The 23,795-nt window shown below is 41.5% G+C and overlaps 1 protein-coding gene across 9 annotated transcripts in view; it reads right to left on the bottom strand.

Moving 5' to 3' along the window:
* Positions 1-23,795, bottom strand: part of ARFGEF3 (ARFGEF family member 3) — a 101,159-nt gene that overhangs the window by 60,149 nt on the left and 17,215 nt on the right. For all 9 annotated transcript variants that reach the window (XR_012834548.1, XM_075748234.1, XM_075748235.1 and 6 more), the window contains exons 3-5: positions 23,427-23,508; positions 20,018-20,149; positions 952-1,020 (exon numbers count right to left, since the gene is read on the bottom strand). Coding sequence is in view for 8 of the 9 variants with exons in the window: in XM_075748234.1 (XP_075604349.1) it covers positions 952-1,020; positions 20,018-20,149; positions 23,427-23,508 (283 nt within the window). In the remaining variant the exon portion in view is untranslated. The remainder of the gene's footprint in view (positions 1-951; positions 1,021-20,017; positions 20,150-23,426; positions 23,509-23,795) is intronic.

Raw genomic sequence — 23,795 nt, 5'->3', positions numbered from 1 at the left:
TAAACTTAGACAATACTGTCACTTCCAGGTAAAGTGAGCTATTTTCACATGGGATTTTTTTTAACAAAAAAAAAAAAAACCCCACCCAAAATACCAAAACCTGAGAAGGAACACATCTCTAAATGTCTACATACACTTAGAATGTAGGGCATGTATATTACCTTTACATTGCTCCATGGACATTAGCCCTCCCCATATCATGTTAACAATATAATTTTATAATACGTTCTGCACACAACAGCATGTGCAGCACAGGAGTATTAAGTGTTCCTGTGCCTCTTCTCTAGGCTGAACAAACAGCCCTGTGGCTTGCCTACACACTGTACTAAAAATATCACCCATCTACAAAGGCTCACTTAATAGACTTGCAGGTATGTTTTTCTACTCCAAATCTCCTTTACAATTTAATTCAGACTAAAATCTAATGGAATAAAGGGAGAAGAGTGACTAATAGCACCAGGACAACACCATATATCTAGAGGTGTAGTACATCTTTTACTTGGATGTATTAGGAAAAAGACACGCACAAGGCTCACACAGCACACTGTGGCACTTGTGCTAACATGGCACATTATGGCCTACACACCTCTCTTGAGGAAACTTCATTAGTTTTAGACTTGCACCAGGTAGGGAATCAGCACAGTGCTGTGTTATAAAGAACTCAAGGAAATTTTTCTATTGCAAAAGGCAAACTAAAGTATGAGGAGTAGTAAATGTGCGATGCTGTAATACACAATTGTCAGTCAGTTTCCAAAAGTGCCTTCCCATGCAAGCCCATTGACCCTGCCCAACTTGCAACTATCTCTTCACATTAGACATAAGGTAATACCAGTCCTTAAGATGGTAACTGTGATTTGGACTAGTTCAGTTTCAGGGTACGTATGGAAGACACACTCTAGGTAGCGGGGAAATATTAAGTGACGCAAGCAATGGTACGACAGAGGCACTTACCTCAGCAATCTTCAACACTGAACTTCCATTCAGCTCAAATGTGGAGGTATATGTTATACAAAGCAAGACCTTGAATCAAAAGAGAAGGAGGAAGGAAAAAATTAGGTTCATCTGTTATTGCCTCCCTTCCCCATGCACATGCTTTTAGCCACAGCTCCTTCCATTTTTAGACATGAGAAGCTTCTTAGCACTGCATGTTACTGCGATAAAGGAGACAGAAGCAATCAAGTTGCTTCCTCCTGAGAAGTTGCAACTGTTGGCCGCAGAGGTACAGCTCAATGGATTATTTATTGCTGTCTCCTATGTCTGGCTATGGAAGGAAAGACAATCCAGTGATCAACTCTGGCTTTGGACTTGATAGCCAGAATCCATTCATATTTTAACCACAAGCTTTGCATGATTTATAATCAGTTCTTCCATTCATTTCTATTAGTATAACAAAGGAGGAAGGAAGAAATGCATACAATACAAGTTATTACTTAGGTGACACAGATAGATATGTATTATGTGAAACAAGCCATTAATTACTGCTTGACATGAGGCCTTCCCAGCCTAGGATATTTCTAGTAAGTGTATTGTAGTCATTTGATAATGAGCAGCTAAAAAACAATTCACAAGCCCCAATTCATGAGGGAAGGCTTGTACAGTCTTGAACTCAGCAGGAGGAATAAGAACTAAAAAGCCCCATTGAACATCTTACTTTGAAGAGAAGGGGAGTGGGAATGTGATGTGATCTACCAGGGATACTGTGGTGCGTGAATGGGGCAACGTAGTGAGAGGTGCTGTGGTGAGATACCTTTAGTGCCTGGAGATGTCATCCCTCCCTCCTTTCCAATCCCTCCTGCCCCACAGAAGACTGAGAGAGTCTGAGCTATTGCCCTCTCTCCTTCAAAGCATAAAACTCCTCCAGTGCCAGAATTTATGCTTTGTTTGGTCTGAAATAGCATGAGTTTCTTGGTAGCGTACCAGCAAATATCAATCATACTAACATTAATATTGGCCCTACAACTTCTCAGCCCCTAAGAACTACCATTCTCTGCTTCACGAGGAAATGTGGGGCATCGGGTAAGTCACTGGCTGTTACCCATTTCTCTTATTTATTACATGCTTTTCAATGGTACTAGGTTTTTATTTTATGGGTAGGTTCAGTGACAGCGACTAATCCACAACACCTTGGGATAACCTCCTTAGCCTAGAATGCAAACCAAACAAACGACTTTGCCACAGTATGTCTGATCAGAGCTTGCAAGATAAACAAAAAGAGGAGGCAAAGCGATGCATGTTTGGAAAGATTATTGCCCTCTGGTTCTTGTAAAGCATAACTTTTCTGACCTTTTATTGTGTCCCACTGTTTCCACATTATGGTGGGAACAGCAAATAATTATACTGTAACAACTTGAAGCAGGAAACTAGATCAACTCTCAGGTATAAGCTGTTATCTTCTCTCTAGGTAGTGATGATCTCTAGAACCATCTTGGAGCCTTCATAAAGAACAAAAAAGTGCTGATCTGCAGGTTAGGAGAAGCAGACAACTCTAATAAAGCATCACTTAGCATGCTGGAGCCACCGAATGCCCATCATTACTATTGAATCTCTGCAGAGAATACTCCTCTCTGCAGATATTTTGCACCAAGGAGGGGGGAAAAGCCATTGCTGGAAAGCAGGCATTTAATTACTACAGGGAATTTGAATTCTCTGTACAGCTGAAGTGTTGAGCATTAGCTACTTGCTCTTACCCGTACAGACAGAAGAGTGTGCTATTTTTCTGGAGAAGGACATAAATAATGTTCTTTGAATTTTCAAAGTCAGACTCAAAAGTTCTATGCACTGAAATGTGCTGCACCTTTACAGATGTTTTTTCTCAGCAGAAAAACTGTATTTCACTACAGGATGTCACACCTTACTCCAAGATTGGGGTTTTTTGTTTGCTTGTTTTGTCAATAGAGTACCAGTCAAGAGCTTGATCATATTCTTACAGAAGATGGTTTTACTATAAAAAGCATTCCAAGAAAATCATTATGTAATAGCAATTTTACGTTAGTCTGTATATGCTATCTTGCCCTGATTCTCACTCAGTCTTTCATAAATAGAAGCTGAATAATGTGGATAAATGCTAGAAGTAATGAGAACAGAAAAGGACATGCTACTCTTCTGAAGCACAATAGTCCTGGACTATAATATCTTTTTTTAGGTATTTAGCATTTATCTTTAGAGTAAAGTTTCTGAGCCAAGCTGCTTCTTCGTAGTTTCCCTTTTCTGTGAAATGGGCAAAATGGACTTTCTCATCTTAAAAGTGTTACACAGCCTACCTCAGTATTATGAGGGGAGGTACAAGCGGCAGAGAAGTTTCTGTTTCTAATTCTGAATGATTAAGAATGCTGTACTTTGGCACTAAGTGAATTCTAAACTATTGGCCAGCCTCACAGCCAGCTGTTGGGCCTCACCTCCTCAGCTTTTAATGACTCTGAAATTCTATTGACATTTCTAATAGTTGTGAGAGCTCAGCAGCTGGCTAAAAATATATATTCAGTATTTAAGGAAAAACTGTGATTTGTACTCTCCATACACTGCTGTGTAAAACACAGGTATAGCACGCAGTTCATAAACCCAGAGACAGACAACTGTTACCTCCCACTGACAAATCTCTTTTTGTCGTGCTAAGGGCCAAGGTCCATGACTATTCGTATTCAGTGGTTTGCATGTCCTGATTTTCCCCACTTGTAAAACCTTGTTTGCTTCATGTGACTTTCTGCTCTCTTGTACCATTTTGGCTTTGTATGGTTTGTTAATACCTAACACTTTCCACAGATCAAAAACTGGAAGCCATAATCTCCAGTATATAGAAGTACATACCAGTTTAGGCATTCTTATAAGCCCTTGCTCTTTGAAATCTCTTCTCCTTCTCTTTTTTTTAAATTTTCCTACCTTTATAGAGCTGAACCATGAAAAGTTAGCAATTATATGCCTAATCTTTTCTGTCTCAAGTGCCAATAACCTGCTTATAACAGGTGAATGATAGAAAAGTTAGACATCGAGCACAGTAAGGAAGGGATGATCAAAACCTTGCTATGAAGCAATAGGGAATTTCAACAAAAAGACTGCTAAGTTTTGACTGCTACTCTTTGTATAAAATGAGACCTGGGAACCTACTAGCTAGAGAAAGGGCATATGATCTGATGTGATCAAGTCATGGAAGCATAAGAAGTTATCAGCCAGCATATTCTTGGCTTACTCCACTCGCTACCGTCTTCCCTCACAAATCATTTGTAAGATCTGAAAGATGGTCTCTGACCAAAGCACAAGATTGCTCTCAGCTATGATTTCCATCAGGGCCACTGCAGGGCTCATTTGCAGTCTTGGCGATGCTCCAGACACTCGACTGTCTCCCCATTTATGTGGAACAAACAGGAAGACAGCAGGCTTCTCTGTGAGATTACTGGATGAAAAATGGGATTAAAAACAAAGACACACATAATCATTCAGATCCACTAAAAACAGTGAGTGTCCAGACAGTATATCCCATAGGCTGCTTAACTACCTATGACACTACCTCAAGTAGTCTGTATTTAAAGAAAAGAAGTTTTCTTGTGCAATGACATTTTGTTTTTGCAACCATCAGTAGTGGAAGCAGAAACAAAATTACAAAGCAATTCCTAGTAACACCTTCAGTACAAAATTGAAAATCAGCTTTTACTGTGTGTTACTGTGATGAGATCTTAATTGGTATGGACTCTAAATGACATGTTTTGTGTTTGGTTTTTTTTTAAAAAGAAGGAACTTACATGACTGTAGAAATAGTTTCAAAGTCACACAACCTCCATGATGTTTTAATTGACTTGCATTATCTTGCAAATGCCTGGATGAGATCACATTTCCATAAATGGCTTATCCATAATGAAAGTATTCATTTTAATAACTGTTGAAACTCTGACTGTCATGGAACAAGAAATACAATTCCTACTCCCTGGAGTCCCAGCGTACCAACTGTAGTATAAGAGTGCACATACGGATACTTTTCACAATAAGTAGAAACAAACAAAAACAAACCAAAACAAAAAAGGTGTTTCTGATGATATAATGAAGGTCAAGTGACACAAAATGTACAGGGTTTGAACTGCAGTATAGTTAACCTGACATTAAAATGTCTATCCCACATTTTAAGAGAGGTCTCAAAGAGGGAAAAAGTGGGAATATTTTTAGATTGTAAGACTGCTAAGTGTTGCTGGCCAAGTTCCTCAAGTATTTAGCACACATTTGTAGTAAAAGGCAATTCTCACATTGAAGAGCTTATGGTAGAGCCACATCAAATAAACAAGGTGTGTAAGAAAGCAAGTAGTATCCCCCAAGATAGAGAAAGAGGGTAAAGGTATAAAACTTAAAAGCAATTGTAATCTGTCATCACCTGAGGATGCTTCAGCACTTCACTGCATTTAAGTGCCAAGTCCAACATCCATAGGCTACTGCTACCCTTCTTCTATCCTAGCACTCAAATGTCCCACTGGCAAAATCCTCTGAACATTCTCTCCCAGTTGGGAAGCACATAGCCACTTCAGTCCTTAGAGTGCTGAATTCTGCAGCCACCTCTAATCCCTTTGTGGAATTCATAAAGGAAACTCTTCCTGACTTACTTTACTTGCAGGCTTATAAATTTGTATGTAATGTATGCTCGGATGATTCTCAAATCCCACCCCCTGGAGGAAAAAACCAGCCAGAAACCAGGGCAGGACATACCTTTATCTCATTCAGTAATTTGACATTTAAAGCATTTCTGCAAAATAGTTTGGACAGGAGGTGTCCTCCTATTTGGCAGGATAACTAGTAACCTGTTCATATCGCATTCTTTTGGTCTTGAAGGAAAACAAGGGCAAGACAAACAAAGTGCATTAATGAACTCATGTACATTGTGCCACCATGCATCACTGTACAAAACAGCAGATTTTAATTATGGAGAGAAGGGATGCAGTGTCTTCCACGAATCAGTAAACCCATAAAATGCCTTGCTATCAGCAACTGGGGCTCAGCATTACGAGCGCACCAGGGCTTCAAACAAAAGGACTGTATCTGGTATAGAAGAGCCCCACACGTTATCAGTGGTGACATGCTGAATGCTCCCAGAACACCATGCCCATTAGTTCACTATACTAAAACAGAATCACTGCTGAACACTATTTATGGTGGGATGAAACCAAGTGAAACTTCTGCTTATGTAGTACAGTTGTAGATGGGAAAGAAGTGATTTAAAGCAATTGCTTACTAGATATTTAACAGGTTTTCTTAACACCTCTGACAGGGGCTTTTATCTTTAGAATTGTAACACTTAAAGACAGGGAAGATTAAAAAAAAAGGCTGACTAGCACTGCTAGAATGGCATTTCCCAATTCACAGGTTACAGGCTATTTAGGTATACTTCATCACTTTACAAGTTAGAAGATATATATCTGAGCAAAATAAAACTGAGAAAGAAGAAATACAAAACTGAAAAATACCAACAAAAAGTTTAGGCTTTAAAAAAATTATTAATCCTTTAATACTCCTTTTCTCCTTAAAGAAGACATTTTTAAATGAGAGATTCAAGTAGATCAGTCATGAAAAAAAGTGCTATTTGGTCTGCTCAGAGTGCTTGGAACCTCCCTTCAAATAAGTGTGGGTAGAATTATGAACGAGGCAAAGCAACAAAAATGCAGAGAAGAGAAAGACCGTCCCCATAAAAAACTTAAGCAGGAAAGTAGTAAAACCCAAAAGAAAGAAAATTATACAAAGTAAATTTTAAGTGAGGCATCTTTAAAATAAACAGAAACAAAAAACATTGATCTACTTAAAAATACTTTTTAAGGCAATCATTTTACATACTGATAAGCGTAATTAATTTAAAAAATAGAATTCCATGCTACAAACTATGCTGGTTTAAAAAGGGGGGAAAAAAAGACATTATAATAGAGAAGAAGTTATAAAATAGGGGAAAGGCCAGGTAAGGAAGGAAATTAATACCTACTCATTCATAATTACTAATGCAAATTGCATACATGTGTGATAGGTATTTTACTATTTTTCTTGACACATGTGGAATCTTTTCTTTCTGCACCAGAATACTTTGTTCAACCACTCAGCAAATGACACCAATTGCCCTAAGTGTTACTTGGGCAAAGAAAAGAAATATATTAAAACCCCTGCTTCTCAGCTGCAAACCTGTTTCCCTTTGAACTCAATTTTCATACAAAAATAAAGTTACACGCATCCACTACCAAAACAATCAGAAAGGATGTCAACACATGGGTGTAAGGAAACCCAGAGCTGTCAAGAAAACAAGAACTAGTGCATTCCCTGGCTGGAAAATGTTGACATTTATTCTTGACACCAAAGCAAATTTTTTGGACAGGGGAGAGGGAAGACAACTCACCCTCAGATACACGCAAGGTTCCATCGAAACTACATCAGGGGAAATTTCTGTGTGGTAATGTACTTTACAACAGCTAATCTATGATTACTGTTTCAATTCACTAGATTAATTGGCAAGAAGATAGCCCAAAGACAACCTAACTAGCAGCATCTCACAAGCTGCCTGGCCAGCCAGAGGATTTCACCCTGTCTCCTGACCTGAATCCAGGAAAGAGACATTAAAAAGCCAGATAAGCTGTTTTTATGCTTGCAACATCAACCACTACGCCACCTGAAGTTACCATATTTTTCTCTCTCACAGGAGATACGCATGAGGTGTTCTGGGTAAGCGGACCCCCAGGAGCTGTCTGGCAGTGTTAGAACGTGTTACTGGGACAAGTTCTTTCCTCAGCTGCCCCCAGGACCAAGAGGTGTTAACAGCTATGGTGGCAGCAGCCCTCACGTGGGAAGCTTATAAACAGAGAAGGTCTAAGCTGGGTGCACGTGGTCTGTGGTACATCTGGATTATGTGTATAATTGCATATAAAAGCTATGGCAAGTGACCCTTCCATGTCACTGTTATGTGGCCAACTTCACTAGCGGAACTTGGTACTGTCACTACCAGTAAGCAATAATGTCTGGCAGCAGGGAAAAGATTAAATGGCAAGATATGAAATGTAAAGGGCTTCTATATTTGGGTTTGTGATCATACGTCTTTCCAATTCACTTTCTTAACGGTTAAGCAGTCTCCAGGTTCTTGGTATGTGTCTAAGAGTAATGAAAGTCTGTAAGAACTTGTACTTCCCCACCAGATAGGTGTTAAATTACACGTTCTGGAGCTAGGAACTTGCTACTTTCCACTTTGGCACTGGAAAACCTGCAGATATGACCCAATGAGTCACTGCTTGCATATGCCACACAGCACAGCTCAGTGATAAAACTCCAACACTGCCTAAGTTTCTTCATTTCTCAAAAATCTGCTGCATTACAAAAAAGAATGCCAGTCAAAAGCACTCCAAAATAACAAAAAACCCTACATGAACAGCAAAATCCATGCACTATTAACTCTGCTCCTGAGCATGTATACTGTAACATAGTATTTGATCGCAGAGTATCACAGGCAATTTTTTTTTTCTCCTCACAGATCAGTGATGCATCAGGAAACCTGGAAAGAAACCCACTGCTGAGCTAACCTAGAGTAAGGAACACTTTTGCTATCCATCCATCCATCCATGATTTCAGGAGGAATGACCATAGAGGAAGGAAGACAGGAATCCTGCCCTCTTACCCTTCTCCCTAGGGTAGAGCATTCCTCTAACTACTGATTTTTGTGCCTGACCTGAATGGTTTTGATTATGCCACACTGAGTGGGACAGTTCCAACAGGACAGAATGAGCACGTTCTATGTCCGAAAACACCTTCATAACCTCGCAGCTGTAGGAGCACTGAGAAAGCTAAAATGTTTGCATTAGAATTTCTCCAGGCAAGAAACTAAGCCAACTTTTCTACCGTGCAAACCTTTTAAGGGACAAGACCAACCCTCTGCTTAGATTTTTAATGCCACACGGCTGCCCAGACCCACAGAGGGTGTCCATGGCTAGGAATTCAAGCACAGAAAGGTATTGAGGAAGAGCCACAGATCCTGGGAAGAGGCTGGATTTTCGAGATACTGCATTCATTACTTTCCGGTTTAGGCAGCTCCCATTCAGTATCCATTTGGCCATATCCAGGCCATTACCATTCTCATTCTTTTGTACACATTAAGGAGAAAGCTCAGGTATTTAATTCAAGACACCAGTTTCTGCTACGATGGCCAGGCACCTAAGAATCAGGGGAGTTATTTAATCACAATCTTAATTATGAGTACTAGGCATTTACCATAGTTCTAATTAATTTGGGAAAGGATGAGTTTATCTTGAAACACGCAAGATAGGTCACTCAGTCCATTAGAATTAACCTGGTTACTTATGACTAAGCATATGCATAACATGACTCTAAAAAGTAACTAGAAAAAAATTAAAAAGAGAAAAGCAAACCCAACAGAGTCTGGATTTTTAGTTGGCCTACATTACAACAATTTAACTCATGAAAAGGATAAGCGGAGGAAGCACTAAGAACTCTAGCTAGCATTCCTGGGCAGGACTGGTCTTAAAAAGGAATCGTATTTGCATATCATACAAGCTTTTACAGACTCCTTTCTTTGACAGTGCAGACTGCTAATACGTCTCTGGATTATGGACTTGACAAAAATCAGTTATTGCTTATGACAGCTCATATCAGGCACCACCATTACAAGAACTAACAAACACATTCAGGTGAAACTTTCTTCTACGATTTTTCACATTTTTTTTTCTTATTAATATAATTTTAAAATCAGTTCTGGATTAAAGTATGCAAACACAGTTGAATAATGGTTTTTATTTTTTACTTTATTTGAAACACAGTCCTTCTCCACTCAGAAGATGACTGGAATGCAAATTATATTGCAAGTGATGTTGAAAAATGTTTGCAATAATGCAGGGCATAAAATATATTGAGGGGGAAAAATTATTTGTTATTCTAAAATTATATATTAATTAAAATATGTAGATTAACGGTAGGTATCAGCAATTGGGTTGCTGATTCTCATCCTGATAATGACAGTCTCTGTTCTCCAACTCCAGTTACATTTTTACTGTTCCACAAATGAAGTCTTATTTTTAATGGGCAGTGAAATCACTCTTTTTACTCCTATATAAAACTATTATACATGCCTTGCCTCAAAGAGGCAGCACAGGGAATAAAACAGTTTACATATACCTTTAAATCCAAGTTGTTTCAGCCCAGCTTCCTCCTCCATTTAATTTTACAGTTCAAGACAAAGCAGAACAGTTGCAAATGATATTCTATTAAGCATAACCAAGCTGTATGTGGAAAGATACATTTCATCAACAATTAACCTTAAAAACAATGAGAAGATACATTTATTTCCTGAGAGTTTATTACAGTAATCAGCTCATTTACCGGTATCCAAGAAAAAGGTGCAGAATATAATCATCCACGGAGGCTGGGATTTTACAGTTGTGTTCTGTCTACATTTTTGATCAAACAGTTTAGAACTACATTCAAATACATAATATAATTTGCTCTCTGTCATGGAGGCCAAAGAAAAAAATTAACTATCCCCCCATCAAATCCTCTGTGTCTTGGAAAAAGAAAAAAGTTTGTCACCATTGAAGAGGAAGCCTAACTTCCTGCCAAGTTTTCTGAAAAAGTTAGCAATAAGTTTTGCTCAGTTGCTCAAGCACAATCCAGCTTAAACCAATATTTGCATTAGATCGGGACTATCTCTCTGAGCCTGTAACAACATGGTTGTGCAGAACCTAAAAAGTGGTCAACTATGGTTGATAAAAAACTAAGAACAAACAAAAAATTGTCCCCAAACTTTCTACTACTCCTTGTAGATCTTCAATAGTGACCTTCTCAAGTGCTGACTAAGTTGACACCATAACTGGGGCCCTATCAATTAAACTATTTGTTTTAAAAAATAAAATAATAAAGACTAGGAGATGAGGCTCTTAGTACTTGAAGAATCCCTTTGCATCTTTAAAGCATTGCAGTAACAACCTTGGAAAGAACAACTACAAATACTCAACCTAAAGACAGGATTTCAGAGACAGAGCTATTTGCTTCATTCTGCCTGTCCTTACAAAATCTAAGTTGTACCACAGAACTCTAATTTAGATTTCAGTTCTGAATATCTCCAAAATGAAAACTGAAGAAACAAAATGAGCTGTCTAGTATTATTCCTGGAGAGTTCCCAAATGCTGTATTAATGGATCAGTGAAGAGAAAAAGAAAAGATTGCCTTACTATAGCAGATTTAGTAAGGGTTCATTAAATCTTATTCACAGATTAAAGAGACTCTTGGCTGACTCCTCACTGAAAGCCTACAGAAGAAAGCCATAAAAAATTTGCCAACCAGTAAGCAGTACACCGAATCCACTAACAAATGCAAGTTGGAGTCACTTAGCATAAACTAATCTCTCCTAAATGAAATAGCTGTTCCCCATGGACAATAGGTAAATAATGGGAATTAGAAGAGTTTTCTCTCTCTCAAGCCACTTTGGAAAAATATTTTTTGGTTCCAGAAAATCCTCAAGTCTAGTTCAAAAAAACATCACAAGTAGAGTAGCCACAAATGTCAATAAGAAACAAAGCTTGGAAGCTCCACTGACAGAAACATAATATATCTGTAACATGTCCAGCATATCATAACAGCATTAATTACAATAGTGAAATAAAGGCCAAATATTTTAAAAGACATCAAATCAGAAAACTGAGCTTCCTTCATTATTCTCATTCTTGTTTGAAAATTTCTGTCTTGCTAGCTGTAAATTTCTTGGGAAATTTGGGCACAAACTGAACTGACATGCATTGCATTACATGACACAGCTTTGTCTGTGACTGAAGAAAACAAAAGACAGGAGAAAGAGAAATTTAAAATCATCAATCATGCCTTTCTTTTTAAAAGCTACTTGTTTACTGCCAGTATGCATTACATTACAGTATATTCGGTTTATCTAGAGAGCTTATTTCTGGGTGAATACTCATCTACTAATTTACAATTATACATTAATTTTTTTTTCATTATTTGAGAATAATGTTAGCACATTATTTGAGAATAATGTTAGCTAGAGAGAGAGAGACTGCATTATTAAGAAGGCTGTCAACTTATAAATAAAAGTCACCATAACACTAGTGAGAAAAAAAATAAAAAGCTGTTGCTCTTTTGGATTCTCTCCACTCTACCCACTTCCTTCATATTTGGTTTCACCTGCTTCAGTGCCACAGTTATGGTCAAAGATGAATTCCAGCTTGAGGAGACTTTCCTGGAGGAACTGGATTTTATGGTCAGGGTTACAGAAAAAAAATTACCAAAAAAAACCATCAAAGAGAGAAAGTAAAAATCACAGAATCATTGAGGTTGGAAGAGATCTGAATCTAGAGGCTCAGCTATAGATTAGCTTCTTTTTCCACTGCTGATATGACCATATCTGATAGTGCTTTTGTCAATACCATATGTGTTGCTGCAAGCAAAGGTCTAATTGCATGAAGCAGAAGTACTTCAGCCATTTTAAAAACGTCTGAAGCCAGAATTTAAAAGCATCACATCAGGAAAGAAATCAGGATCCTCCCACCAAACCCAAATCCATGATACTCATCTTCAATCCAGAGCATGTCCCCTTTCTCCTGCTGACTTTCTATTTGCTGGGTAGTCTAGTGCATCTGGTCAAAAAAATGTCCCTATTCCACAACACAAGATACACCCTTGCATTTCACTCAATTATAACATGGCCCCATGTCGCACAACAAAATTCTTCCCACTTCTGGGCCAGCTATATTGCGTGACTGTGTTCATCTAAGGTGAGTGTTGAATTACTGCCCCCCCCCCCCCTTTTTTTCTATACATCTGCAACTGTATAGAGCAGTGTGTCACTTTGGTGCTTCACTGATAAAACAATGAATTTGATTAGTGATCAATATATCTCTTCCATCCCAACTCACATGAATATTGTAAAGAAGATATACAAGTAAAAATATTTAGATTATTCTGTTTGAACTGCAATTAAACTATTGATGTATACTAGAAGACTGACAACCAGACACTGTATGATTGTGTGATTTTCCATTCCCTCAATACAGTCAGCTAGGCACAGTAAAAACATAAATTGATATTACATATGTTAGAGGGCTTTCAGTGTGATAGCAAAGTATCATGGTAACAGCAAAGGTGAATGCTAAAGTGGCCTTGTGTCAGATACACTGCTCCCTCTGGTCACACTTTCTGGACTACCTGGTTTCTCAGTATCTTTTAATATTTAAAGCACCTAAATAACCTCAGTTTAGTCCTCAGTGTGAAAATACTAATAAATCTCTGTCATAAACTGTATCAGAGGTACACAGAATACACAGATGGCACAGTCATTGAGATATTCTAAAGAAATATTAGGCTCAGCAGTTAAATAACATACAAGTCAATGCAAAATTTATATACACCAGAAAGCTTGCTTTACTATGGGGGAAATCAAATGCAGTTAGTACCCCTGTGTTTGCTATAGGTGCCCATTCACGTCACAGAGAAATCATAGTCTTTTCCCCTTCCTCACTGAAAAGACCACTGCCTTCTTTTGGGCACAAACCTGCTGTTGACATAAGAATTACCCAGTGCTTAGTAATAATAAGGGTGACCTGCAAAAAGATAAACAAGGACTTCAGAATATCACTTCTACTCTGGAAATTCAAGGAGGGAGTTCCCTACATAATTGCTCTATATGAAACATCTAAGAGAAAGGTGCAATCCACAACTGATATTCAGTAGTAAATTACAGTGGTCACACTCTTCTCAGTGTGAGGGCAACGCGTCACAGATGCATGTCATTGCTTTCAAAGAAACAGTGCTGTCCTAGTTTTCAGCTAGGATAGAGTTAATCTTCACAAGAAGCTGGGAGGGGACACAGCCAGGACCCAAACTAGCCAAAGGGATAGTCCATATCATATGTCACGATCAGTATATAAAGGGGGCTGGCCTGGGAGGAGCAGTCACTGCTTAGAATGGGCTGGCTCACAGAGTGAGCAAATTGCATTATGCATCACCCGTTTTGTATATTCTAAGTACTGTGGTTGTTAATTTCCTCTCCCTTTGCTGTCTTAGTAAACTGTCCTTATCCCAACCATGAATTTCACCTTTTTCGTGTAATTCTCCTCCCCATCCCACTGTGGGGAAGGAGTGGTGCTCAGCTGCCAGCTGGGGCTAAACCACCACAGTCCTTTTTGGTGCCCAATGTGGGGCACAAAGGGTTGTGATAACAACAGATCTGACCAGAGCATGTTAAAACAAAGTTTTTATATGCATTTATTACATCAGGTAAATAGTTGCTGGTCACAATGGTGTTTTGTTTGTTCACATGGCTGTGGTAGGTAAACCCGTACTTGCTGTATGTATTCCCTGTGGTGCTCTTTATCTCCTCTGGGAAAGGGGTCAGGATTCTCATTTTGCTGTACTGTGAAATATTAACTTACGATACGATAACATCACCGGTCATGAGGTTAAGCTGGTATTTGTGGCATAGCTATCATACCCGTACCTTGGACAACATCTCTCAGAATTTATTAATAATCACACATAATCTACAAGGAAGACGCAGTCTTTCACGTCCCCTTTTCCCTTCAGGCTGGTTACAACAGCTTTCGACAATTTTGAATATCTTTGGGATGTTCAAGCCAGCACGTTCCTATTGTTACGTCTCCTGAATGTGTTCCAGCTCTTGTTTAGGGTTACAAAAAATTGTTTTAATACCACCCAGAGATCTGCCCTGAGGCTGGATAGTCATGGGTGACATGGCACGTGGGAGAATATGGGCAGGTATCTAGATAACTTCTCACCTCCAACAGCCTGGAGCTTCATGAACTTCACATCCAAACAACTACAGGACTCTGATGAAGTGATAGAATATTTGAAGGGAAAATGCTGTAACTATTCCAAAGAGGCACAACTTACTGTGCTGTGCTGGGGCCTGGCCACTATCTACCAAACACACTGCTCGACAGTAGGCAGCACCATTGGGGGAAGAGAGGGAAAACAGAGCGACAGGCACTGTGGCTACTCCAACCTCAGCAACAGGCACTGCAGCTGAACCAAAAAACCAACCTGTGCCGGTATCAGTTGCCCCTATACAGAAGAAGAAATACACAAAAAATTCAGGTCACTTAGTAAGGGATGACAATGAACCTGGACCACCACAACAATACGAGGAAGAGGCAGCACCAGAGGTAATCACCCAATCCCTGTGTGAGCTGCAAGATATGTGAAAAAATTTCAGCCACCATCCAGGTGAGCACATTGTCACCTGGCTGCTCTGATGCTGGGATAAAGGGTCCAGTAGCCTGGAATTAGAGGGTAGGGAAGCCAAGCAGCTGGGATCCCTGTCTAGAGAAAGGGCATTGATAAGGCAATTGGGAAGAAGACACAAGCCCTCAGCACCTGGAAGCGACTTCTTTCAGGCATGAGGGAAAGGTATCCCTTCAGTGAAGATGTATGTTACCCACGCAAGTGGACCACCATGGAGAGAAGTACCCAGTACCTGAGGGAATTAGCTGTGTGGGAGATGGTTTATTATGACTCAGTCAATGCGCAGTTACCCACAGATCCTGATGAAGTCCAATGTACCCGACCCATGTGGTGGAAGTTCGTACGCATCACACCATTGTTGTACGCCAACTTGTTGGCAGTAATGGACTGGAAAGGTAAAGAGGCACCAACAGTGGATGAAGTGGCTGGCCGACTTTGGCAATACAAAGAAAGTCTCTTTCTTCCTCCTTCATCTCAGCTGTGGAGAAACTGTCCCTGAAGGTCCAGCAACTCAAAGACAGTATGTCCTATTCCCCACCTGTACAGACCAGTATCTCAGCTATTAGGAGGAAGCATTCCTCTGCTCAAGAGGCAGGTTTTACCTGCATGAATGTGTTGGTTTTGTGTGGCAAGGTTTTGGTAGCGGGGGGGAGGGGGGCTACAGGGGTGGCTTCTGTGAGAAGCTGCTAGAAGCTTCCCCTGTGTCTGACAGAGCCAATGCCAGCCGGCTCCAAGACGGACCTGCCACTGGCCAAGGCCAAGCCAATCAGCGCCTCTGTGATAACATATTTAAGAAAGAGAAAAAACAGTGAGAGAGCGCTTTTGCAGCTGGAGAGAGGAGTGAGAAGATGTAAGAACATCTGCAGACACCAAGGTCAGTGCAGAAGGAGGGGGAGGAGGTGCTCCAGGCTCCGGAGCAGAGATTCCCCTGCAGCCCGTGGTGAAGACCATGGTGAGGCAGGCCGTCCCCCTGCAGCCCATGGAGGGAGGATGAGGGGGTGTAGAGATTCCACCTGCAGCCCGTGGAGGACCCCACGCCGGAGCAGGTGGAGACACCTGAAGGAGGCTGTGACCTGTGGGAAGCCCACACTGGAGCAAGCTCCTGGCAGGATCCGTGGAGAGAGGAGCCCACGCCAGAGCAGGTTTGCTGGCAGGACTTGTGACCCCGTGGGGGACCCACGCTGGAGCAGTTTGCTCCTGAAGGTCTGCACCCCGTGGAGGAGACTCACGTTGGAGAAGGTCGTGAAGGACTGTCTCCCGTGAGAGGGACCCCACGCTGGAGCAGGGGAACGATGAGAGGAGTCCTCCCCCTGAGGAGGAAGAAGCAGCAGAAACAACGTGTGATGAACTGACCGTAACCCCCATTCCCCGTCCCCCTGTGCCACTGCGGGGGGTGGAGGTTGAAGCCGGGAGTGAAGTTGAGCCCGGGAAGATGGGAGGGGTGGGGGGAGGTGTTTTAAGATTTGGTTTTATTTCTCATTCCTCTACTCTGTTTTGCTTAGTAATAAATAAGATGAATTCCCTCTCTAAGTTCGGTCTGTTTGCTCGTGATGATAATTAGAGAATGATCTCTCCCTGTCCTTATCTTGACCCACAAGCTTTTAGTTATACCTTTTCTCCCCTGTCTAATGAAAGAGGGGAGTGATAGAGCAGCTCTGGTGGGCACCTGGCTCTCAGCCAGGCTCAACCCACTACAATGACCATCTACAGGACATGAGAATGTGGGATGGAAAACCCACCTTGACCCTACAGGCACAAGTACATGAGTCGCAAGGAAAAACAATCACAAAAGGGGATTCTTCCAGGAAAAAATGCTGCTGCAGTTTCCAGTGGGCAGTTCCACAGACCGAGCAGAAGGCCTGATTGTACTTACGATCCTCTTGAAAGTAACAAATACAACGAGCAGGATTAGAGGGGCCCTGCCTCCAACCAGGCAGGGAAAAGGGACAACCAGGTTTACTGGACTGTGTGAATTTGATGGCCTGGCACATCAGACCTGCAAGAGTACAAGGCTCTAGTCGACATCAGTGCACAGTGTACCCTAACGCCATCGAGCCATGAAGGGGCAGAACCCATCTGTATTTCTGGAGTGACAGGGGGATCCCAACAGGTAACTGTACAGGAGGGTGAAGTGAATCTAACTGGGAATGAGTGGCAAAAGCATCCCATTGTGACTAGCCTAGAGGCTCCATGCTTCCTTGGCGTAGACTACCTCCAGAGAGGTTATTTCAAGGACCCAAAAGGGGACCAGTGGGCTTTTGGCATAGCTTCCTTGGAGACAAAGGAAATTAAACAGCTGTCTACCTTGCCTGGTCTCTCAGAGGACCCTTCTTTTGTGGTATTGCTGAAGGCTGAAGAACAACAGGTGCCAAACACTACCACAACAATGTACCACCAGTAATACCACACCAACTGAGACTCCCTGATTCCCATTCCATCCTGCTGCCTGGCTAGAGAAGCTGATTGTAAAAGTACATCGCATAGATGCCCACATACCAAGAGTCGGGCCACTGAGGAACATCAAAACAACCAGCAGGTGGATCAGGCTGCTAAGATTGAAGTGGCTCAGGTGGATCTGGACTGGCAACATACGGTGAATTATTTATAGCTCGGTGGGCCCATGACACCTCAGGCCATCAAGAAGAGATGCAACATACAGGTGGGCTTGTGATCATGGGGTGGACTTGACCATGGACGCTATCTCACAGGTTATCCACGAATGTGAAACATGCACTGCAATCAAGCAAGCCAAGTGGTAAAGTCTCTCTGGTATGAAGGACAATGGCTGAAATATAAACATGGGGAGGCCTGGCAGATTGACTGCATCACACTCCCACAAACCCGCCAAGGCAAGCACCATGTGCTTACAATGGTGGAAGCAACCACCGGATGGCTGGAAACATATCCTATGCCCCATGCCTCCGCCTGGAACACCACCCTGGGCCTTAAAAAGCAAGTCTTGCAGTAACATGGTACCCCAGAAAGAATTGAGTCAGACAACGGTACTCATTTCTGAAACAACCTCATAGATACCTGGGCCAAAGAGCATGGCATTGAGTGGGTGTATCTCATACCCTATCATGCACCAGCCTCCAGGAAAATCGAACAAAACAATGGACTGCTAAAGACCACACTGAAAGCAATGGGTGGTGGGACCCTCAAACACTGGGATACACATTTAGCAAAGGCCACCTAGGTAGCTAATTCTAGAGGGTCTACCAATTGAACTGGCCCTGCCCAGTCAAAACTTCCACATACTGTAGAAGAGGATAAAGTTCCTGTAGTGCACATAAAGGATATGTAGGGAAGACAGTCTGGGTTAGCTTCAGGCAAAGGGAAACCCATCCATGGGACTGATTTTGCTCAAGGACCTTATCCCAACCACGAGTTTTACCTTTTTCTTCTGATTCTCTTCCCTATCCCATAGGGGGAGGCAGGGTGAGCGAGCGGCTGCACGGTGCTTAGCTGCCAGCAAGTGAGCATGCAGATTCTGAATCTGAAATACTCAAGAATGTAAAAAAGCAACTTGCAAAAAATTACTGCATTCCAAAAGAGACCTGCTGGTTCAGTAGGGCTACTTCTTAACACTTCCCCTTTCCCAGTGTAGAGCCAAGAGAGGCAGGAAAGAGTCATGCTGGGTTAAGGCTGCAGATCTGGGTGTCACCAGTTAAACCTGGATGTGGGCAGAAGCCTGCTCCCATAAAATGGGTAACAGTCTGCACAAATACTGCTCTTGTTTTTTCTGCTGCTTGGGCTCACCCTTCTGCACGTTCTGACACTGAACGTGTATTACACCCAGATAGACATCTTCAGTGGGAAAGAGTACAGCTAATACAGAGTAGTTGCAGAGCAGATAACATATACTCATTAGAACAAGGATGTCACATGTAAGAAAGAAGTAAAATACCTAATTTATGCACTTAGAAGTAAAGGGGAGTCAAGTAAGTAGATCCCTACCTATCTGTATCAATCAGTACTAGGTATAGTGAACATACAAAAAGGACCACCAGGTTTGCTCCAAAATGGTTTTGACCAGTGATCAGCTATAGCATAACAAACCCTGTAGTACAAAGTTTGCACCCAAACATCTGAGAACTATCTACCACCATACTGATTCACACAAATAATACAGGTATTGGAAGTCACTTTTTTATGGCAGTGCTGGCGAATCATACCACCAACCCAATGACAGGGCAAGGAAATTTGACAGCACCTCCCCTCCAAAACAGCACCTCCTGGCAGCTGAGCTTCCTAACACACACAGGAGAAAGCTAAAGCATGTTTAGGAATAGAAGTTTTCACTGAGTACACAAAACAATAATTTCCCTTACACACTAGTCCAGGGTCATTTTGGTGCCTAAATAAACTGTGGTCCACCATTAGCATCTTACAAAGAGAACATATAGCTAACAAACTAGAAAGCATCTACCCACAAACAATTCAAAATTACAAACCTGCACAGCATACCTCATGAACACTAAAGCTCAACACCAAACACAAATTTCCAAATCTGCAAGTTACTTATCTGTGAACTCCCATGGAGTGAATTGATTGTCCTGTTTCAGTTTGCTAAAACTGAGACCACCAGTGTACTGACTCTTAATACAAACTATATCCTATTTAACTCAGGGAAAGACAAACCAAGTAGAAATGAAAATAACTGACATCTGCCAGCAGGAAGGAGGGAATCAAATACTGTCCTAAGGTGAAGATTTCCAAGGCAACAGCTAATTTGTTTGCTAACCCCAGCATTCAGTTATGCAGCCTCTGTTGCAAGCATTGACGTACGTGAAACACTAACCTTCATCACTTCAACCTGCAGGTCTTCATTGAGCGAAGGAGTCACTTTGACAGCATTCAGCATCTGATTAAGCAACTGTTTCTCATCTGAGTCTGTTTCCACGGATACAAACCTCTCATCAGACAGCAGCTTCTGCAGAGAGAAAATGGCAATGCACAGATTGAGACAAAACTGCCTCTGCCCAGTTCTGCTGTAAACTACTAGACCTAAACCTATTAGTGTTTGGTACCATGGTGGCTATGTTTTCTATGTACAAATTTCAAATTGATCTAATAACATAAAGTATGAGAATACAGCAAAACTGGGAGATCAATGTCACAATGAGGGGACAGTTAACATCTTCTAAATCAGCTGCCATTCCGGTATCATCTTTCCTCACGCCACTTCTCCAGTGTCCAGAAGAAAGCAGACATCACTAACTGATGAGAGAGATCACAAACCATTCCAAGTAATGCCCTCAGCAAAACCTCAGCAAAACGACATTTTAGAAGCAGGGAGAGGGTGGAACCCTCGAGTGTGTCCCCCACCAAAAAACAACAACAAAAAACTCCACTCAGGCTAGTATCCTGGCCTCGAACTAGTGCTAGCAGATACCCTGCCCAGCAGGAGACAGAGTCAGCTATCATTCAGCTCACTCTGACAGGGCTGAAAGCACAAGCACTGTGGAGGTGGCACTTCTGATCACTGACAAGATGTGTTTTGTGTCATTCAGAAGTTGACTAATAATAGAGGCAATCGAGTCCTCAAGAAGAAGAGTACTGTTAGCAAGTGACCGGCATGAGGACCACAAACATACATAGGAGCGTGTTCAACACAGATTGACTGAACTTCAGACTGAATATTTTAGACTGATCAGATCTCCTTTGCCTGGGAAAAGCCAGTATCTGAGCCAGTATCTCCCAATATGGCCAGTGGCACTATTTCCTCAGAGTTCTACTAGAAATGTCTCTTCCATTTAGTCTATAATCATCTTCATGGGTGCCTCTTATTAGTGGTAGGCATCCTGCAATAGATGTACCTACTCAAGTATTTTCCCAGCTCCAATTTTCTTCAAAGTTCCCATGACAGAGCAAAACTACCTTGTCTTAGCTCCCAGGAACACAACCTTGCTCTGTCCCGGTGCAGTCTTTGAGCAGCCCACTTCACCCTGTACATTCTGCATTTTAGTACTGATGCTCCTGCCTAGATTCAACTCTGTAGCACATTTCACCAGTTCATTCCTACTTCTTCTTCCTACACAGCATCAAGGACTTCTGTTTCTCAGCAAGTAGGCTGGGGGTGCACAAGAGGTTGCAACAGCTGACCCCAACCAACCAAAGGGATATTCCACGAATATTCCACATGACACCATGTTCAGCAACAAAAGCTGGGGAAAGAAGGAAACAGGGGGGATGGGGACATTCAGAGTTAAGGTATTTGTATTCCTAATTAAATCTTACGTGTGAGGAAGCCCTGCTTTCCTGGAGATGGCTGAACACCTGCCTGCTGATGGGAAGTAGTGAATAAATTCCTTACATTCTTTTGCTTGCACACACAGCTTTGTTTTCCCTATTAAACTTTGCCTTAGCCCATGAATTTTTTCACTTTTACCCTTCTGATTCTCTCCCCCATCCCACTGAGAGTAAGTGAGCAGCTGTTTAGCCTAGAGAAAAGAAGGCTCGGGGGGATCTCATCAATGTATATAAATATCCACAGGGAAGGTGCAAAGAGAACAGAGCCAGGCTCTTTTCAGTGGTGCCCACAGACAGAACCAGAAGCAACGAGCACAAACTGAAACACAGGAAACACCCTCACTGTGAGGGTGACTCAGCACTGGCACAGGTTGCCCAGGGAGGCTGTGGAGTCTCCATCCCTGCAAATACTCAAAAGCCACCTGGACACGGTCCTGGGCAACCTGCTCTAGGTGACCCTACTTGAGCTAGGGGGTTGGACTAGATGACTTCCAGAGGTCTCTCCCAACCTCAACCATCCTTTGAGCCTGTGACCTACTTTTGGTAAATTCAATATGTACTTCATCTTATTTTTGTCTTTTATCCTATTTTTTAACCTATCTCCATAGCATCAGTTGTGTCATTTGCGTTTTTGTCCTTCATAAAACTTCACATGTCATAAATGCAGATGAAGGACTGCATCGTTGCCTGGATTACTTTTTTAGGCTTCTTTATAGGAGGTAACACTCTTATTTAAGGTACCATGCTGCAAATCTGCAACTTTGCAATTCCAGTTCTTACAGACGTCAAGTGTATGTGCAGTAAACTAGAGGAGCAAAAAGATAAAATTTATCTTCACTGAGAGTTCCCAAGGAACTTATACTACAGTGGACAGTGGATCATTCATAATTCCTCCGCTATTCTTGGTTGATCACCACTCTACAATGTTCTTCTGACAGGCGTAAGTGCACCAGTACAAGAGTAGACATATATTCAAGTCCCACTAGTCTACTGTTGCTTTCACTTTAAAAGCAATCCCCTGCCACCTCTCATATATCTGAAGCACAGGATCTCAGAGTGAGACCAGAGGACTATACTGCATGAAGGTGATATGTGTCTTCTAGCAGAGCCCAATAATTACAGTAACCTTCAGAAAGTACCTTTATACCTTAGCTAGAGCCTCCTATGATCATGATGTGCCCCAATATGGAGCACACTAACCAAATGCCTGACACCTCATATGCTGAATTAAGTGAATTTGAATGATCCACTTACATCCTTATACTCCCAAAAGAACTTCATGCTTGCCCTTTGAGGCAGAAATTTCTTTTTGGAAAATGGTGGCATGCATTTTACACTCCAGCAGTGTACCAGCCTTTTCCACAACTAGCATCCCCCTAGTGATAAGTATTTACTGATACATACTCATTTGTCCTTTAGTTTTTATAATGTCAAACTCAAGTCTTTTTGTTCCTTGTGCTGCGCTGCTGTTTTCTTTTGCAATTTCATAAACTTCCAAATCAGATGCTACTCCTACTGTTGTCAGTGTACAAAAAACCCTGAAAAGTGCCCACACATAGAGAATGCAGCTCCCAGATCCATTATTAACCTCTCCATCTTTCAAGCACTCCAGCCTTCTCTTCTAATCAAAGAAAACTAAAAACTTGACTCAGCTTAGTTTCTAAGACATTTAGCAGTGGGAAGGCTTATTGAGAGTAGCACAGGGCCACAGAAGGTAGAGTACATCTCCATTTCAACACTGAAAGCCAGGAACTCCCACCTATGTGCTTAACATTTTTAGCTTCTACAGAATCACCAGCCTTTACTTGCATTGTAACTTCTGAACACTGTTAGAGAAACATGAACAGTATTGTTAGGTCCACCTGATGATAGACACTTTCTGTAGTATTTTTCAAAAGAAAAGCCTAGATTTCCTTAACACCCAATGTCTACTAACACACCCCACTCTAAAGCCATACCTGCATCCCTGCTAGAGCCTGTTGGGCCAGCTTCATGCTCTTTGATTCCAGAGCCAGTTGGAGAGGAAGGAGACACTTCTCCCTGAGGAAAATTTTAAAAAAAAAAAAAAAAAGTGAGAGGGAACAATGGAACTAAAATTAGTATTCAAAGGAGTAACATTGTAACATTCCAGAAGGGCTGTATCACTTTCAATAAGATAGCACTTGTATCAAGGAGAACTTCACAACACTGTGAAGCACTTTTACCCTTTAAAGAAAGCTGGCATATTCCTTCACATACTGTTAAGAATGGCCTTTTAATTGAAATTTCACAAAAATACTTCCCAACTGTTAGCCCTCTGCGAGCATCCATGAATGTGCAAAGCATAA

This window comes from Balearica regulorum, chromosome 3 (genome assembly GCF_011004875.1).
Source record: "Balearica regulorum gibbericeps isolate bBalReg1 chromosome 3, bBalReg1.pri, whole genome shotgun sequence".
Taxonomy (NCBI): Eukaryota; Metazoa; Chordata; class Aves; order Gruiformes; family Gruidae; genus Balearica; species Balearica regulorum.
This window is presented reverse-complemented; position numbering and strand designations above follow the sequence as displayed.